Consider the following 17,367-nt stretch of genomic DNA (forward strand, 5'->3'; position numbering starts at 1 on the left):
CTGACCAAAATGACCAATGAGGAGACAAGATACTTTCAAAAGCTGGGAGGAGGGAGAGAAACAAAGGGTCTGGGTCTGTGTCTGTCTATATACTGCTTTTGCAGGGGATAGACCAGGAATGGAGTCTTAGAACTTTTAGTAAGTAATCTAGCTAGGTACATGTTAGATTATGATTTCTTTAAATGACTGAGAAAAGAATTGTGCTGAATAGAATGACTATTTCTGTCTGTGTGTCTTTTTTGTAACCTAATGTTTTGCCTAGAGGGGTTCTCTATGTTTTGAATCTAATTACCCTGTAAGGTATCTACCATCCTGATTTTACAGAGGTGATTTCTTTACTTCTATTTCTATTAAAAGTCTTCTTGTAAGAAAACTGCATGCTTTTTCATTGTTCTCAGATCCAAGGGTTTGGGTCTGTGGTCACCTATGCAAATTGGTGAGGATTTTTACCAAACCTTTCCCAGGAAGTGGGGTGCAAGGGTTGGGAGGATTTGGGGGGGAAAGACGTGTCCAAACTACGTTTCCCAGTAAACCCAGTTAGAGTTTGGTGGTGGCAACGGATATACCAAGGACAAAGGATAAAATTAATTTGTACCTTGGGGAAGTTTTAACCTAAGCTCCTAAAAGTAAGCTTAGGAGGTTTTCATGCAGGTCCCCACATCTGTACCCTAGAGTTCAGAGTGGGGGAGGAACCTTGACAGCCGTCCAATCAGGAACACAACTGAGGCAGCAAACTAACCTGTGTGCTGCAATCTAGCCTTAGAGACTACAATGCCTTGGGGAAAGAGGGAGAGACTTCCTCAGGCGGTGGACTCCATTTTGGGAAGAGGAGTGAGATTGCTGCTGTGGAGCTCTGACCAGACCAGGAGCTGCTGCTAGGAAGCCAGGAGCTGCTGCTGGGACCCTGCCGGGGCTTTGATCGAGTGGGGAGCCTCAGAGGCGGTTGGTGGCTTCACTGGAGCCAGGGCAGAGACTGTTGCTGTGCCTGGAGCTGACTGAGGTGGGCCTGCAGTGAAGGACTGAGTAACCCCCCACTCTGGTTTGGGAAAGTACTTGCAAGGGAAGGGGCACAGCAGAGAGCCTGAGTCTGAGGAGAGGCAGAGTGATCATCCCATCGAACCAGGACCCAGTGCTGCTGACATTTGGTGGGACCAACTCCTATCGTCAGCGGGGTTGTGCAGCTGGTTGCCGGGGCTGGACTGATACACGGAACCAACAGACCACTGTCTCCAGCTGCAGATCTTCCAGTGGACCCACGCAAGCATCTAGGAGTCTGAAATCCAGAGGAGTGTTCACTGCGGAGTGGGGTAAACAGTGGCAGAGTAAATGCCAGTTACATATTACTGCATATTATATTTAATTGATTTTATTCAACTTCTCCCTGTGGATTTTAATTAGTAGTGACATTTAATCTTAGACTGTTATACACTGATTCTTTAAGTTGTTAAGTAACTGTGCGTTAATTCTAATTTAAGTATATTGGATGTATATTATTTATAAATGGTATTTTGAGTTACACCCATGCCACAGATCATAGTATTATGATGATTAGAATAGCTTTATTCCAGGAGGCTCCCAAGGCACACCACTGAGTGTGTACAGGGGCCAGTCAGGTGGAGGCACCACCAATTTTAAATGCCCTTAGGAGTAAAGGGACTGCAGCAGAGGGGCAAATAGAGGATTCCCACCTATCCAACAGCACCACTGGGAGACTCAGGGCCTTCTTTAACGTCAACAACATCAGGCTGCCAGGCACACAGGTAAGTGTTGCCTGCTCCTGAGTAACCCAGGGAGAAAAGGGGGGTTACAAATGTATTTAAGCACCTGAATGGGGGAGTGTGCTTGCATTAACCCTATGCTGTGACCTGTTTTGGTGGATTGATCACTCAACGAAGCAGCAAATAAATAACATGCTTCTTCAGCTCCAGAGTCTGTCTGTGAATCTGTTTGTTCTAGGGAAAAGAACTGGTCAACAGCACCAAACTATAAATGCTTGAAGGACTATTTGTTTATAAATTAGAAGGCACAAATCTACACCTTTATGTGTCTTACAACACAGTACTTAAACCAGAAATGAAATTCAAACAATGAACGTAAAGGAACTGGCTGGCCAATGTCCTCCAAACTGAAAGTAATCAATGTTAACAACCATATTCTACCACCAATCAGTCTTCAACCTACCCCCCTTAACAGAAGCCTCGCAGGGGGAAAACACAGGCTTTGCAACATGCATTGAAAGTCTGAACAGGCAGACTGTGGGTATCTCAATTAGCTGGCTTTGTGGTTCCACAGCATCATTGCCGAATTTAGAGTATCACTGTAATGAGCAATCCACACCACACACCAAGATACCACGTATCACATTCACTTCAGTCTCTAAATGGTTAGCCTGCTGGTGTGCTGTGCCCACGGCCGATCACCCATATGGTCTCCTTGTACTCCCCTATACATCTGCTTGTATCCATGTGTTGTCTCTTGTCTTATATTTAGACAGTAAGTTCCTTGGGGCAGCGGCTGTCATTTTCTTCTGTGCTTGCACAGTGCCCAACACAGTGGGACCCTGGTCCATAGCTAGGACTCCTAGGTGCTACAAATAAATTATTTATTATTATTGTTATTAACAATCAAACACTTCTTTCCTAGAAGGGTCTGCCTAACCATGTCTGGAAGAGGCATGAGTTACAAGAGACCACTCAGAACCAGATTATCAATTGGCCTGGGAATGTGAATCTGAATTAAAAGTGGATTAGCCATGTCCCAATGTCAGGCTCAGCCGCATGTTAGTGCTAATCATGCAGTGATCCCAGAAGGGATCCAGGACGAGCTGCCATATACTTAACTATCATGGAATTGCAAGGTGCAAGAGCAGCTGAGGAGAAAGCTTCTGGAATGCCATACCTTCACTTAGCACAGCAGGACTGGCCCAGCACCTTCTTTCCCAGTTGGACATAGCCACAACACACTGACTCCTCCCTGTCTTCTCTTCACAAGAGCAGAGGTGGTGAAGATGGTGATAATTCATGGGTATGCAGTACTTAATACCAGTTGGACTGGTGATAATTACTGCATGCAAAGGCGATTAGCGCATCCAGAATGAGATGTAGAATGAGATGTCATTATAAACAGGCTTGGAAGGATTTGATTTTTAATCAGTAAGTGGTCATATGACACTTTCCTCAGCGCACCCAGAACCGTAAGCCACTATGTGTTACACCTCTGCTCCAGCAAGGGAGAGCTTTGCAGAGGCTTGACCTGTATGTCAGCAACCTGTCATGCCAGTCCGTCTGTCTCAACAACAAACTCCTTGGAACTCTGCCAGTTTGTTACCTGCAAAGCAAGCTTAAATCAGCAAACCGCAATTCATGAATTCCCCAGAGACTTCTCTCTGCAACGTCCAGTCCCTCTCACTAGGATGCTCACAAACATCATTAATCTTGCTGCCTCCAAAAAGACAGTACACGCATCAGCCTGTTAGGTTAGCGGAGGACTCACTCTATACTTCAATATAACAGCTCTGAGATCATTTATAGTAAACCTCAGAATAAGTTTATTAATAAAGACCAGTGAGTTAAGAGAAAAAGAGATGGGTATGGTTACAAACAAAACAATACAAACTTTCTAGGGACTAATACCTAATCTCAGCAAATTACATTTTCTGCCTCAGCAGTTTTCTCACTTACATCAAGTTATCAACATCTCCAGGCCAGAGGATCCAACATTCACAGAATCAAAAGGTGCTGTCCCTTTTGTTCCCTAAGTGATGGAAAATTAAAGGCTTCTCTCCCCTTCGTTTTACAGTCCAGTAAATCTTTGAAATGTATTATTTGAAAAGCAAGCCCAGTTCTTCTCCCCTGCTGATGATCTGACCCTCTGGTCAATCGGCTTTTTCCAAATTGGCATAGTACACTTACATCTGAGGTAAACAAACTGATTTACATTGTCTTTGGACTCCCCTTGATCAATTGACATAGGTAAAAAAACATTCCTTTGTCTACCACAACTTGTACATTTGCTCTACTCAGATTGCTTCGTCTGAACATATTTTAGGAACATATTTCCAACACACATACCTTATTCTTTTTACTAACTGTACAAGCTTTACACAATATTATTACTAATGACCAGTGTGTGTCCGGTTTTTATATGATACCTTACAAGATGTTGTTCAACAAAATATTCTGACAATATTGGGTATGCTGGCGTTAAGGGGCTTTTAGGTTCACAGTCGTAACTGTAAGTTTCACCATACACACACAAACCGACAAAAAAAAATGTCAATCGATAATAGAAATCTACACATAGGCAAGGTAAGAAAAATACTGCTTGAGAACTTAAGTCAAACTAAGGATATTTACTTTGTATATTCTGACATGCGATGTTGACAATGTGTGTTTTACAGGTTCTAAAGCTTTAACTTTTTGAATCTCAGTGTCCCCACTGACTATTCATTATCTGTCCCCCTATTGTCTGACCTACCCCGTCATTGCCCACAACTATGAATATTTAAAATTGATAAAACAGAAAAAAATGTTTAAAAATAAACTGTTAAAATTATACACAAAAAAAACCCAATTCCGCCAAGCCTAAACCAAGCAGAATGCACTCAAACAATTCAAGACTAATGCTTCCAGGGTTTCTCTCTGACTTTGCAAGGCAGCTTTCAGACAGGATGCTAAAAATGCCTTTTCATAAAGTAGCACTTACACTGTTTCCAGCCCTGGTGCTTGTTCCAGGAGTGATGGAAAATAATAATATATCTGACAATAATATTAAGCACTATGAAATTATTGTCACAGTTTCAGAGTTAACTGCACTTTTCTCACACACACACACACACACACACACACACACACACACACCCCTTCCTTGAGGACTTTCTAGGCTTCCTGCCATAACCTATCCAAGTGAGACCCATGTCTCTCTTCCTCCCAAGTGGGGGTGGGGTAGACATACCGTTCCTCTGCACCACACTGTGATTTCCCCAGCAGGTGGGATTGGGGTCCAGCACCTGTGATTAATCTTTCTCCAGGAGCAATGACAGGGTATACCAGTTACCAACCAGTCTTCACAAAGCAAAAAAAAACCTTTTATTCTTAGGGCAAAAACAGAAAAAAAACCAAAACAAAACAATAAAAATTCCTATATATATGCTAAAAGCTTACCAGAGGTCACCCATCAGTTTTATGGGCTGTACCCAGAAGGTCCTATGAATCAAAAGGTAGGCCCTGTGTCAGTTTAAACAAGGAGTCGTCCTTGTGGCACCTTAGAGACTAACATTTATTTGGGCATAAGCTTTTGTGGACTAGAACCTCCATCATCGGATGCATGGAGTGAAAATACAGGAGCAGGTATAAATACATGAAAGGATGGGGGTTGTTTTACGAAGTGCGAAGTCAGTCTAACGAGAACTGTCTGTAATGGGCCACTCTCTTACCACTTCAAAAGTTATTTTTCCTCCCTTGGTGTCCTGCTGTTAATTGATTTATCTCGTTAGACTGAGCTCACACTTGGTAAAGCAAGCCCCATCCTTGCAAGGGAGAAAAGCCTTAAGCCCATTCTTCCTCTATTATTCTTTATGCCTTCCCGTGTGCTTGTATTTTAACTATCTAAAGCATTTTGCGATACAGATGTTATCTAAACTAATGCAGGATTGCGTTGCTGCCTGTACTTATGCACAAGAGTTGCAATGCTTTACACAACTTTAACAGACCCCAGCTGTGTTGTGTATGCAAGTAAAGTAAATTCTGAATTATTCAACAGTTAAAAACACTGAAAAAAACATTTCTTTTTTACAAGTAAAAAGATGTATGCTTTTTGTCTCCCAATCAGTAGCCAGCGTGTCCACACACAGCTGATTTATCCATACTGAAAATATAATTGTAAGCCTAGTTTGAGGTAAATCACAAAGTCTCTTCATAACAGGATTATTTAAATATAAATCGGTTTGGAAAACTGGTTTTCAGTGGCTAATCTGTTTTGTCTCTGACTCCAGCTGCAGAATTTTCTAACATCGTGCAGCTCTCTCAATGTTAAACTTGATGGGAGTTGCATGCATGCCCTCAGAGGAGAATAATAAACCTTGTAATCTCTGTAAAGTAAAGAAGGGGATTTTACTCATAATGTGGTCATGTATACTGGTATATAAGAACCTGTCTTATTACTTATTACTGCTAAAGAACCTTTGGGCCCAATTCTCAGATATGCTATGGAACTTTTATGTTATTCTGGCACCATAAAGGGGCCTTGAAGTAGCTGGAAAGGACTTCTCAAGGAGGGGGTCTCACAGACTTCTTCAGAGCTCCTGTGTGGTATCTACATTACCTTAACTCACAACCCCAAATGCAGGCTGTATTTTTGGAGGTGCAGCAGGAATGTACTGCATTACAGTTATTCTAGAGAGTTCAAGAGAGCAGGCAGTTTTCCAAAGACACATCATTAAGGGCACAAGAGCAAACTATTCCACTGCATAGGAAAGACAGGAAGTATGGCAAGAGACCACCTTGGCTTCACCAGAATATCTTCAATGATCTGAAACTCAACTCAAAAAAGAATCCTACAAAAAGTGGAAACTCGGTTAAATTACGAAGTGTGAATATAAACAGACAACACAAGTCCATAGGGACAAAATTAGAAAGACCAAGGCACAAAATGAGACCCAACTAGCTAGAGACAAAGGGTAAAAAGAAAACATTCTACAAATACATTAGAAGCAAGAGGAAGACAAAAGACAGGGCAGGCCAGTTACTGGGCGGGAGGAGGGGGAAAACAGCAAAATGTGGAAATATCAGAAGTGCTAAATGACTTTTTTTTGTTTCAGTTTTCACCAAAGAGTTTAGTAGCAATTGGATATTGAATGTAATGAATGCCGGTGAAAATGAGGTAGGATCAGAGACTAAAATAGGGAATGAACAAGTTAAAAATTGCCTAGACAAGTTAGATGTTATCATGTCTCTAGGGCCTGATGCAATACATCCTAAAATAATCAAGGAGGAGCTGACAGAGGAGATATCTGAGCCATTAGCGATTATCTTTGAAAAGTTATGGAAAACGGGTGAGATTCCAGAGGACTGGAAAAGGGCAAATATAGTGCCAATCTATAAAAAGGGGAATAAAGACAACCCAGGGAATTATAGAGCAGTCAGTTTAACTTCAGTACCCCGAAAGATAATGGAGCAAATAATTAAGCAATTAATGTGCAGACACAGACGATAATATGGTGATAAGTGACAGTCAGAGTGGATTTGTCAAGAATAAATCATGTCAAACCCACTTAATAGCTTTCTTTGACAGGACAACAAGCCTTGTGGATAGGTGAGGAAGCAGTAGATGTGGAATATCTTGACTTTAGTATGGCTTTTGATACTGTCTTGCATGACCTTCTCAAACAAACTAGAGAAATACAACCGCGATGGAGCTACTATAAGGTGGGTGCATAACTGGTTGGAAACTGTTCCCAGAGAGTAGTTATCAGTGGTTCACAGTCAAGCTGGAAGGTCATGTCAAGTGGAGTCCAGCAGGGATCAGTTATGGGTCCGGTTCTGTTCAATATCTTCACAGTTACTCAGATAATGGCATAGAGAATACATTTATAACACTTGAAGATGATACCAAGCTGGGAGGAGATGCAAGTGCTTTGGAGGATAGGATTAACATTCAAAATGATCTGGACAAACTATCTGAAGTAAACAGGATGAAAATCAGTAAGGACAAATGCTAAGTACTCCAGTTAGGAAAGAACAATTAGTTGCAAACCATGGTGGATAAAAATCAATGTTTAAAAAAAATTAGATTTTTTTTTATTTAAACTGGATTTTTTTGATCAAATGCTTTTTGAGCAAAAAACCGATCTAAAGATAGTTTTAATTAAGATATATCTTTGAGCTATGTTGTTTCATCATGGTAGGGATTATAAATTCTAATTCTATAGTATGAGACAATATATTCATGTAATGTTTAAGAAAAGTTTTGTAAATGAGTTCCAATAGTTCATGGATTAGGGACCCAATCTTATGGGGTTCAACAGGCTTCTGTATAGATTATTTAGGTTAATCTTTTTATCTACCCAATGGGACTCAGTGCTCAGTCTAGAAGATACCATCAGAGATGTTTAGTTTTGCAGTTCTCAAACTGTGGATTTGTGTCTCCAGAGGTAACATGCTCGTTAACAGCAAAAATATTTAGAAATAAATATATAAATATATAGAGGTGAGAAATAACAGACCTCAACTCTATTGTCCCTCCGCAACTTTGTGTACACAGAGTCAATCCCTTACCTCTCTCTAAAAGTGCGAAGATTCAAAAGGTTCAATGAATAGAAGATTGTTGGGGGCGGAACATATCTGGACAAGTCATCTAGAGATAAATGTGAGAAGCGAGAGACATATGCTTGTTTTATTAAATTATTATGTTTGCTGTTGAAGAAAAAAATCCAGAATACAAAATGTTGTTGTTTTAGTTAAATAAAACTATTTAAATGTCTGTCTGGTGATGTTCTCCTCCTAATACAGCATGGCAAGAGAATCCACCAAATATTAATGATTGACCTGTTGAATTGGAGACAGTTCACCTCCCAATGACTTCATAAATATCTTCAATTACCTTTGCCAAATGAAATAACCAAACAATCATTCATTCTCTGATATAGCTATAAAACTAATCTGAAAAGTTTTCAAAAATAAATAATTGTTTACAAATGTATAGTGTGTACCTTCTAAAAATGAAACCTACATCTATCTCTGAGTAGTGAAGAATATGTATTAAGGTTATAACAACCAACAAGAATGCACTTTTATGTAGAAAACCATGATTAAACTGAGTCTTCCTGACTAGTGATTTAAATCATGATTTAAAATAAATTTGGATTTAAATCAAATCCACCCTGTTGCAAACACATACAAAATGGGAAATGACTACCTAGGAAGGAGTACTGTGGAAAGGGATGTGGGGTTCATAGTGGATCACAAGCTAAATGAGAGTCAACTGTGTAACACTGTTGCAAAAAAAGAAAACATCAGACTGGGATGTATTAGCAGGACTGTTGTAAGCATTACACACGAAGTAATTATTCCACTCTATTCTGAACTGCTTAGGCCTCAACTTGAGTATTGTGTCCAGTTCTGGATGTCACATTTCAGGAAAGACGTGGACAAATTCGAGAAAGTCCAGAGAAGAGCAACAAAAATTAGTAAAGGCCTAGAAAATATGAGGGGGCAAGGGATAGAAGGGACACAGGGAAGAAAGGAGAGCAGCAGAATACAGACCCTGGACTTCAGAAAAGCAGACTTTGACAACCTCAGGGAACTGATGGGCAGGATCCCCTGGGAGAATAACATGGGGGGAAAGGAGTCCAGGAGAGCTGGCTATATTTTAAAGAATCCTTATTGAGGTTACAGGGACAAACCATCCCGATGTGTAGAAAGAATAGTAAATATGGCAGGCGACCAGCTTGGCTTAACAGTGAAATCCTTGCTGATCTTAAAACACAAAAAAGAAACTTACAAGAAGTAGAAGATTTGACAAATGACCAGGGAAGAGTATAAAAATATTGCTCGGGCATGCAGGAGTGAAATCAGGAAGGCCAAATCAAACCTGGAGTTGCAGCTAGCAAGAGATGTTAAGAGTAACAAGAAGGGTTTGGGACTATTCAGAAAAGCTGGACGAGCACAAGTCCATGGGGCCGGATCCGCTGCATCTGAGAGTGCTAAAGGGGTTGGGGGATGTGATTGCAGAGCCATTGGCCATTATCTTTGAAAACTCATGGCAATAGGGGAAGGTCCCGGACAACTGGAAAAAGGCTAATGTAGCGCCTATTTTTAAAAAAGGGAAGGAGGAGGATCCTGGGAACAACAGGCCAGTCAGCCTCACCTCAGTCCCTGGAAAAATCATGGAGCAGGTCCTCAAGGAATCAATTCTGAAGCACTTAGAAGAGAGGAAAGTGATCAGGAACAGTCAACATGGATTCACCAAGGGCAAGTCATGCCTGACGAATCTAATTGCAGCTGTATTTGAGGTACAGTCTTGCACACATAGCAATTCATAAAGTCAGATTCCAGCCTTCAGACTTGCTGTACCACAAGCTAAATGCTGGAATGTATCTGGTGCCCTTTTAAAAGTGGGTGGATACTGTAATTAAACTATGTTGGGGTAAATGGAGCTACCGGTCTTCATAATGCCTGCCTAGATCAGGTGGGCAGGCAATGAACAGAGTCTTGGCTATCTGCCCCTCTCGCACTTGCTGGCGAGAGCAGTAAAGGAGGAACCAGGTAATTGTCTTCTATGACAAGATAACTGGCTCTGTGGATGAGAGGAAAGCAGTGGATATGTTAGTCTTTGACTTTAGCAAAGCTTTTGACACAGTCTCCCACAATATTCTTGCCAGCAAGTTAAAGTAGTATGGGCAGGATGAATAGACGATAAGGTGGATAGAAACCTGGCCAGATTGCCGGGCTCAACGGGTAGTGATCAGTGGCTCCATGTCTAGTTGGCAGCCGGTGTCAAGTGGAGTACCCCAAGGGTCAGTCCTGGAGCCGGTTTTGTTCAATATTTTCATTAATGATCTGGAGGATGGCGTGGATTGCACCCTCAGCAAGTTTGAAGATGACATTAAACTGGGAGGAGAGGTAGATACGCTGGAGGGTAGGGATAGGATACAAAGGGACCTAGACAAATTAAAGGATTGGGCCAAAAGAAATCTCATGAGGTTCAACAAGGACAAGGGCAGAGTCCTGCACTTAGGACGGAAGAATCCCACGCACTGATACAGACGAGGGATCAAATGGCCAGGCAGCAGTTCTGCAGAAAAGGACCTAGGGGTTACAGTGGAAGAGAAGCTGGATATGAGTCAACAGTGTGCCCTTGTTGCCAAGAAGGCCAATGGCATTTTGGGCTGTATAAGTAGGGGCTTTGCCAGCAGACCGAGGGATGTGATCGTTCCCCTCTATTCGACATTGGTGAGGCCTCAACTGGAGTACTGTGTCCAGTTTTGGGCCCCACACTATAAGAAGGATGTGGAAAAATTGGAAAGCATCCGGCGGAGAGCAACAAAAATGATTAGGGGACTGGAACACATGACTTATGAGGAGAGGCTGAGGGAACTGGGATTGTTTAGTCTGCGGAAGAGAAGAACGAGCGGGGATTTGATAGCGGCTTTCAACTACCTGAAAGGGAGTTCCAAAGAGGATGGATCTAGACCGTTCTCAGTGGTAGCAGATGACAGAATGAGGAGTAATGGTCTGAAGTTGCAGTGGGGGAGGTTTAGGTTGGATATTAGGAAACACTTTTTCACTAGGAGGGTGGTGAAACACTGGAATACGTTTCCTAGGGAGATGGTGGAATCTCCTTCCTTAGAAGTTTTTAAGGTCAGGCTTGCCAAAGCCCTGGCTGGGATGATTTATTTGGGGATTGGTCCTGCTTTGAGCAGGGGGTTGGACTAGATGACCTCCTGAGGTCCCTTCCAGCCCTGATAGTCTATGAAATCAATGACTTGTGGGGAAAGACTGACAACATTGGGTTTGTTTAGTCTGGAGAAGGGAAGACTGAGAGGGCACATGATAAGTTTTCAAGTCCATAAAAGGTTGTTAAAATTGTTCTCTTTAACCTCTGAGGATAGGACAAGAAGCAATGGGCTTAAATTGCAGCAAGAACAGTTTAGGTTGGATATTAGGCAAAACTTCCTAACTGTCAGGGTGGTTAAACACTGAAATAAATTGCCTAGGGAGATTGTGGAATCTCGCATTGTCTAACCTTCTCTTAAAAATCTCCAAACACCTTTCTGGGATAGACTAGAGGATTATGTCTACACTAGCATGTTCGTCAGTAAAACTTACGTTGCTCAGTGGTGTGAAAAAGAACACCCCCGACTGACATAAGTTACGCCGACAGAAGCGCCAGTCTGCATAGTGCTATGTCGGTGGGATACGCTCTCTTGCCAACATAGCTACCACCACTCGTTGGGATGGTTTAATTACATAAAACAGGAGATCTTTCTCCTTTCTGCATAGAGTTGCTTCATGGAATATCCTACAGCGGTGCAGGTGGTCCAGTATAGCTGTGCTGCTGTAAGGTCTCTAGTGCAGATATAAATTAAGTCCTGCCTTGACTGCAGGGGACTGGACTAGAAGACCTCTCCAGGCCCCTTCCAGTCCTATGATTCTATGCTTACCCAGGACCATAAGAGACCCTGAAACCAGAGCCTGAATTAGAGCAGCCTCTGTCTCCTGCATTTGTCATAACTTCTTTTGGGTTTCACTTTCCGCAGGGTTCATGCTCCTTGAGTTTACAGGATAAACAACCGAAACACTCAAGGAGAAACTCAACGCCAATCACCAAGTTTCACTTGATTTCGGATCAAAATCATGCAAAAATATTGCTTGATTTCACTATTTCAACCAGAAGCTGTAAAAGTTCTTGAACCTCAGTGAGATTTTCTATTAAGCAAGGCTGAACGTTGAGTCTGTAATGAAATGGCAAACCAAACATGTTTCATATCATTTAGATTTTTGTTGTGTGTATTTTGTATAGCTCTTGTTCAAACAATAAAGTTTCGTGAATCTGTAACTTAACCTGAGTTTCTTCTTATACCCTGGGAATGGGGACCTAAACCTGCATCACATCATAAACATTTGAGTTTAGGAAGCTATCATGCAGCAGGAAAATACCAAAACCATTTTCTTCTTCTTACCCAAAATCTATTTCACATTTCCATTCTATAAAAATAATCTCATATTTGTTCTAAAATTGTTTGCACCACAAAACATCATAACATTGCCCTTCAAATAGGAAGTCTGCAGACCTACTGAGGTTTTGGAAGTTGTGTCACAAGGTTTTTCCTGGAAGCACCTTCACACCCGATTATTTAGTAACGTGAGAAAGTTCAGCTCCTTCATAAATCCTGATCTACTGCTAAATGCCTGCTGGGCATATTCTTATTGTGGTACGCAAGACTCAGTGCCAGATAAGAAACTCTCTAAATTGGATCCTTAGGGCATGAAGATTTGCTACTGTAAATTTTACCAGCTGTCTTAAGTTCCTCTTTTAGAAGAAAACTTTACTAAAGGAAAAACTGGTTCTAAGTTTTTGAAAAGAAGGCCAGTTCAGTCCTAACAAATCATGTTAAAAAAATCATTTCTTGAAATGCAAATTAATTTACACTTATGAAAAATAACCCTTTATAAAATACCGAACCAACAGTAGGAGGGCAGGAAACATTGAATAATTTTGGATTCTTGGAGAAACTTAAGATGGTCCAAACACCGGACCCAAATCTTTCAATGTTCAAAGTCCAAACATAGATCAAAAGCCTGAATTTTGCAAATGGTCCCTGCACTTATTTCACTCCACTTGAAAAGGAGTGGTTTAACTGATTTGAATGGAGTCTTCTTGATTTATGTAATTGTGAGAGGAGAATCAGGCCTAAATTTTACATTTTAAGCCCATCTTTTGTTTATAAAAGTTTTCTAACTATAAGCACAGAGCATAAATAACTTTCTCCAAGTCACACAGTGAAACAGTGGAAATGAAATTTGGGTAACCGTTTCCTTTCTTTTAATATTGTGCATGCTTCTATATTTCCTGGCTTTATCCAGAAGTGGAAGTGAAATACAGACATAACACTATTTCTACTGCAGCCCTGCTCATCTGTAATCACCAAATTCTGGAAATTTCATGGAATAACCTGCTCTTGTGACATTTACAAGATGGTTCCTTCAGTAAAATGTTCCAAAGAAGCTGAGGTGTGTATCTGAACTTTTGAAGTTCACTCATCACATAGCTGAATCTTATCCTTTATTTTCAGAGTATATTTTACTGAGCATCAGCACACATTGTAGTACTATGTAGGACAGTGATCCCATTGTGAATGGTAGAGCAAGTAGAGGAAAAACATATATAATAGTTTAGACAAAAATTCATATATGACGGGAAGGATTTTTGCAAAGTCCTTTCTACTTTTCCAGGCAATATTTTACTCCGTATCGGCGTTTCTGATGAGATTTTACTTCATTCAACTAATAGCCCCTAAGCTGGTTTAATTACCGCAACATAGCCCAATTGCAAAGTCCACCATGCACAAAAGCATAAGGAAGATTCTCACTTCCCTGAGCGTTCACGTAGCCCGAAGCACAATCTAGCTCTCAGTCCGTAATGCAACATGATACAGAGAATCAGTGGTCTAATGGGGATTAGAATAGTCATTGTGTGTTGGAGTCCCCAGTCTCACCGCTAAACCATTCTGCTTCCAAATCTATTCCAAAGTAGGAACTTGTTAAAATAAAGAAAAAACTGTTTGCCCAAACCCCAAACTAGCCTTAAGCTAAACATCAGGGGCCAAGTCTGACTGAAATTTGCCAAGTTCAATTGTAACAACTGATCTGGAAAAAAAAGCTTAGACATACCCAGATGCTGTCTTCTTGTCTGTACTGTTTCCAGTTGCGTCCTGTATCGCTGAACATTAGAATGTAGCTTGTTATCCAGTCAGAGCTTCCGTACCTGCCTTGGGTGGCGACTGCTGTAATCTCAACTCTGTCTCCCAGATCAATCTGAAGCCATTGTTGCGGATTAGATTCCAATGGGGACCAACCACCAGCTCCTAGGAGAGATCAGAGACAAGTGGCATAGGAGTTCAACATTGGCACCCAAATGGTTATTAATAAAACTAATTTAATCTTGTAATTTTAGTTTATTACAAGCTTGTCCCAACATTACTGAAATTTAAGGTACACTTACAATTATTTCCATATATAGGATGCTTGGCAAATATAATAGCTCATGTGTTTATGGTTTTAGTTGCTTATTTAATTAAATGGAAAGTTCACATTAATTAAGGAAATTCCTAGGCAATCTCTGCTTTCTCTCAACCAGTGACAGTCACCAAGCATCAAAAAAGAGGATTACATCTTCTTAGTCATAAAACGCATTTATTACCGCATTTATTATTGCAACGTGTATTTGTACAGATTCTGGGATGCAGCTTTATAGTTCCTGTTTTGTTTTAACATTCTCTTCTATTTTCTTTTATAGCAAGATTTGAAAGATGCACATAAGAGAGTTAGCTACTGTGATTTGTATCTTGTATAGAATACTTGATTGCTGTCTTTAATTGCAAATTGTAAATATACTACAAATGGTAGGTTGTAAACGTAGAGATAATTTGGTCAAAATTCAACCAACTAACAAGAGGGCCTTCTCAAAGAACAAGACACTGCCCCCTTCTATAATATAACAGTTTGGTATAGACATGATCTTCATCTTAAAAAAAAAAAATACACCAAATTTAGTAAGATGTATTACAAAGAGATCTGGTTGTGTAAAAATGTGAGGACGTTCTTTATTCAGGATATTCCAAAGAGGATTGATGCTTATGGATGTGTTAGCAAAGCTATAAACTAAACCATAAAAATTGGACTCTTAGGAAAAAGAAAAACCTTCACTTTTAAGCCCCAACAAAAAATTCTAGAAATATCCTTACTGGAATGGATTTCTTTATAAACAAACACTGTATAGTCTTCATTCTTTACACTTTAATGAGAGTGTTTATGGTTAGAAATGTTCTACAGAAGGTATTCGGTTTTTTTAACTCATTTACTCTTAAAAGGCATTGTTGTCAGGATGGTACAAGCTTCCACTCACATGCTCATTCACAAATATTTGGTATCTGAATGCAAGCCGTTCATATAACTTCCCGACACCATTGTTATATGAACCGTAAGATGTTTTAGGTACGAATATAGAAAGGTAATTTGATATTGTCACCAGTTACTAATAAAAGAAGCAATTTGAGTATAACAATATTTATATTAATTGGAAATTAAATTTGCTATCCGGCAATGCTTAAGCAATTCCTTAGCAAACTTGAAAGACAAGAAGAAACTCTCCAAGGATGGTAAGAAGAAAAGACTATCTTCTTTGATGACCATTTAACTTTAAAGACGCTTTACTCATCATTTCAATTTCATGAAGACTATTTTAAGAGCTGAAAGACTTTCATATGAACCCAACAGAAACAATTTCAACACCTATTAAATGCTCATGGACCTAAAAGGGTATCTAAGAAAATGGACTGAATAAAAAAAAGAGCGAAAATTAACTCTGAAGATGTTCTGAGGATTTCCGGCCATGAAGACAAGAGCAATACAACCATACATTTGAGGAACAATTACAACCCTGCTACATATGCGTTAGCACACTGCACAAACAGGAGCTGAAAATGCTACCAATATGACCATCCCAGGAAAATGCTGAGCTCATAAAAGGTGACAGTGGCTGATAACTGAATTCAGCCATCTCTCTGAAAGAGAAAAGGAGTACTTGTGGCACCTTAGAGACTAACCAAGTTATTTGAAAGAGGAGCATCTTCCCGCATTCCAGTGAGTATATGGAAAAAGAAGTGTATATATTCCTCTGACTGAGACATGCACACTGATGCTTATCTGCACTCTTGCTTACTTTTATTAGATGCGTATACAGGTTTACTTCCTTACACACATTTACACGCTCAGCATTCAGCTCAGCTCAGGCTGCTGGTCTATTCTTTACAAGCACTCAAGCAGCAACAAGATAGCTCACAACACAGCACTAGGGAGTAGCAACCTCCCAGCCCAGCACTACTTCTGGAGGGGATGACATCCTCAAAATGGTCTTTGCTGCTACACCCCCACTTCTTGACACACCAACACCTGCTCCACACACCATCCTTAGAGCTGCCCCAGAAAGCACAGCGCCTCAGACAAGGAATTCCCTCAAGGCTTCCTCCTTGTTCCAGGCAGGTAGTAATTTGCTCTTCACCTGTAGCAACAGTAAATTACAACGCCCCTGCACTGGGGCAGACCCAAAGCGTTTCCCTGCCTCTCCCCACTCACCTGCTCAAGTAAAGGAATAGACAGGCTCACAGCACCTGCTTTCTTCTGCAGGGCTGGACCCAACGTCCAGGCAGCCCAAATATATACCAGGTGGTGCAGGGGTTGCCAAGGTAAATATTTTCTCTCTTCCTGAACACAAGCAGCATCTATTTAAGTGAGTGGCCTGAAGACAGATTGCCAAGCACTGCCAGAAAGGCTATGCATGTACATTTCTATTCCCCACATTATTCACCGGGGATTCTCCCCCCTCCCGCGTATTGAAATATATAATTCATAGGCACATTTGGAGTGTGGCACTTCCTCTTCTGCCATCTGGTCTGCCACTCTCTTGTGACACATACACTCCAGGGAGCATATGCCAGCAGTTATGCACAAGAAAATTTAAGTAGAGTGTACAGCACACGCTGCAACGTGGGGGATGAAATATGAGTAGAGGGGGGTTAAAACTCCTCTGGAAACTCTGCTGCAGGCGTATTTAGATGAATCTCTTTTATTAACAGTGCCGGGTAATTAT

General features: G+C 40.8%; 1 protein-coding gene across 6 annotated transcripts in view; it reads right to left on the bottom strand.

Annotated features, from left to right (window-relative positions):
* CNTNAP5 (contactin associated protein family member 5) overlaps nucleotides 1-17,367 on the bottom strand; it is a 419,241-nt gene that overhangs the window by 284,500 nt on the left and 117,374 nt on the right. For 5 of the 6 annotated variants that reach the window (XR_012154186.2, XM_073305029.2, XM_073305027.2 and 2 more), the window contains exon 3: nucleotides 14,391-14,584. Coding sequence is in view for 5 of the 6 variants with exons in the window: in XM_073305029.2 (XP_073161130.1) it covers nucleotides 14,391-14,584 (194 nt within the window). In the remaining variant the exon portion in view is untranslated. Of the gene's footprint in view, nucleotides 1-14,390; nucleotides 14,585-16,853; nucleotides 16,941-17,367 lie in introns of those variants that run through there. The other variant, XM_073305031.2, reaches the window with a different exon arrangement.

Source organism: Lepidochelys kempii, chromosome 11, assembly GCF_965140285.1.
Source record: "Lepidochelys kempii isolate rLepKem1 chromosome 11, rLepKem1.hap1, whole genome shotgun sequence".
Taxonomy (NCBI): domain Eukaryota; kingdom Metazoa; phylum Chordata; order Testudines; family Cheloniidae; genus Lepidochelys; species Lepidochelys kempii.